The sequence below is a fragment of the Ceratina calcarata genome, unplaced genomic scaffold (genome assembly GCF_001652005.2).
Source record: "Ceratina calcarata isolate Rehan_Ccalc_2016 unplaced genomic scaffold, ASM165200v1 scaffold706, whole genome shotgun sequence".
NCBI classification, from domain to species: domain Eukaryota; kingdom Metazoa; phylum Arthropoda; class Insecta; order Hymenoptera; family Apidae; genus Ceratina; species Ceratina calcarata.
The window spans coordinates 1-2,249 of NW_017178326.1; the positions used below are offsets into that span (position 1 = coordinate 1).

A 2,249-nucleotide genomic window follows, 5' to 3' on the forward strand; every position below is an offset into this window, starting at 1 on the left:
CCCCCACACACATACTTTCTCAACAGAGCAATCGGAAATTTTAAGCAGAGAATAGTAAAGTAATGCATACTATAGAGAGTAATCATACCTACATAACTTTCCGTGAATGCCGATTTTAGGCGGAATGGCGGTAGATAATGTTTCGCGGATGCCGCCAATAGGCGGCAGGAGTACCCAGAGAACGTTTTATGGGCGCCGCCAACACGCGGCAGTGGTACAGAAAGGGTTAAAGTATGTTCACAAATTACAGATTAAACAATTTTAATGACTCATCATTATTAAGTGAAAATTGAAATGGGTAAGCTGTATCCATGAAAGATAGTCCTGATATCCTCTTTCCGTTGAAACTGATTAATTAGTCAATTGACGTAAACGATTGATTGAGTTTAACTCGACTACAATTTGCGTTTCAGTATTTTATCCCAGTCGAACCTGCATCTGTCTGCCGCTTTGCTGCTGCTTTCCATCTCCAACGTACGGTCGATCTTCAGATACAAATAGGACGTACTTGATTTCTCGATGGGTTTCCACTTTGTTGGAATCAAATCCGTTATCTTTGGCGTTGGGTTTCTTTAACAAAGAGAAACAAAAGAGATCAATGGAATTGCAATTCGTTTATATTCTTTCATCTTCCATCCATTTCGATTATTATTAAAAGAAGCGTACCCAGTTTTTGCAAAGTCAGTCCACATTGTAGTGAAATATTCCATCACTTGATACTTATCAGTACCAGGTTCCGGAGCCGCTAAGTTCAATTTCTGCGCCACGTACGGATAGAATAGGAATCCTAGATCATCTGCATGACCCGCTCCTACATAATTTGTTTAAAAAAGATTTGTGAGTTCAAAGTAAAAATGTTTCCTCAAAGTTCGCTGAAATCTTTTAAATATTATCTGTGGCGTTACTTGCGGATTTGATTAGGAATCTCAGAGTATTCTAAAGTTAACGCAAGTTACAACGCACAGAAGAATCTTCGATATTCGATTAAACTTATACTGGACATTCGACTACTGGTGGGAGAAATTTTAAGTGGAGAGTCTAGAAGCCAAAATAAGGCAAAAATCTAGAGTGCGGCTACAATGTTTTTAGTTATCAGCAATCGAAAATTGCACCTGACAGTATGAAAACCGGCCTTCCGCCTGTCGTAGCTTGCAAAGGCAACGTACATATACAGGGTGTCCCAGGACTAGTGGTACATATTTTAATGGGAAGTTCCTGAGGTGATTTTAAACAACTTTTTCCTTTGCGAAAAAGTTGTCCGAGGCGTGGTTATTGTGTTATTAACAAAAATTCCCGCCCAATCAGAGCGCGAGTATACAAGGCGGGCAGGAGCACGATAACCGCCTCGTGCGTTGCCGCGCGCGTATGTCGCGCTCACGACGAGAGCACAGGTTGGAACAAAAGTTTCATGCAAAAAGAAACTAAGAAATTGATGAACTATTACAGAAAACAAAGCAATTAGTCGTTAGTCACGTTCGCTCAATAAATGTAACATACTGAATGAAATAACTAACAACTTTATAAATTACACAGTATGTAAAGCATAAAAAATGGGAAAATAATGAGAGTTAGACTTACTTCTTGGTTGGTAGGTGCACCTGCTCGTAGAAGAACGTCAATGGGTCAATGGGTCGACCTTCGACACTCGAAGATAGGACACATGGCTCGCAGCAGCTGATGCTTGGAGTAAGTCAGTGACCTGCACCCGATGGTTTTTTCCTTATCATCACGATCATTGTCACTTTCCCACTGGCAAATTTTCACAAAACAAAAATTGTCACTTTTACACTTTCCAAATTCACTGCCACTTTACATTTTACAAATCCACTGTCACATTGCACTTTGCAATTGAAAATTTGCATACACGTTTTCATTTTAATTCTTAGCTCCGATCGGAATACTGTTCGCGGAACAATTCCACTGCCGCTCTCGGATTATAACTCACTTACGCGTAAATAACGAACATATTAAAATATTCCGTGTTCGTTAAGGCACGCACCGTTCTGTTTAGTAACGCAAGGCGAAGCCAACTGATCGCTCGCTCGAAGATTTTCTTCCAGGAAATCTTTCCTCACTCGGGGGACAAGCAGGATGTGTACGACAAAAGGCAATTCGGCCTTGGCATCTGGTAAGTGTAAGTCTGAGAACTGTCTCTTGTCATCGGTTCGAGTGTTCTGCACGTGAAGAATTTTTAAGGACGACAAAGAAACGAAGGTCGGGTTTAGTTGAAAAATACAAACACATTTTCT

General features: G+C 40.5%; 1 protein-coding gene across 1 annotated transcript in view; it reads right to left on the reverse strand.

Moving 5' to 3' along the window:
• Nucleotides 1-108: 108 nt before the first annotated feature.
• Nucleotides 109-2,249, reverse strand: part of LOC108630159 (esterase FE4-like) — an 18,898-nt gene continuing 16,757 nt past the window's right edge. Inside the window, exons 5-6 of the mRNA XM_018033242.2 lie at nucleotides 667-811; nucleotides 109-570 (exon numbers count right to left, since the gene is read on the reverse strand). Coding sequence (XP_017888731.1) covers nucleotides 396-570; nucleotides 667-811 — 320 coding nt within the window. The 3' untranslated portion in view covers nucleotides 109-395. The remainder of the gene's footprint in view (nucleotides 571-666; nucleotides 812-2,249) is intronic.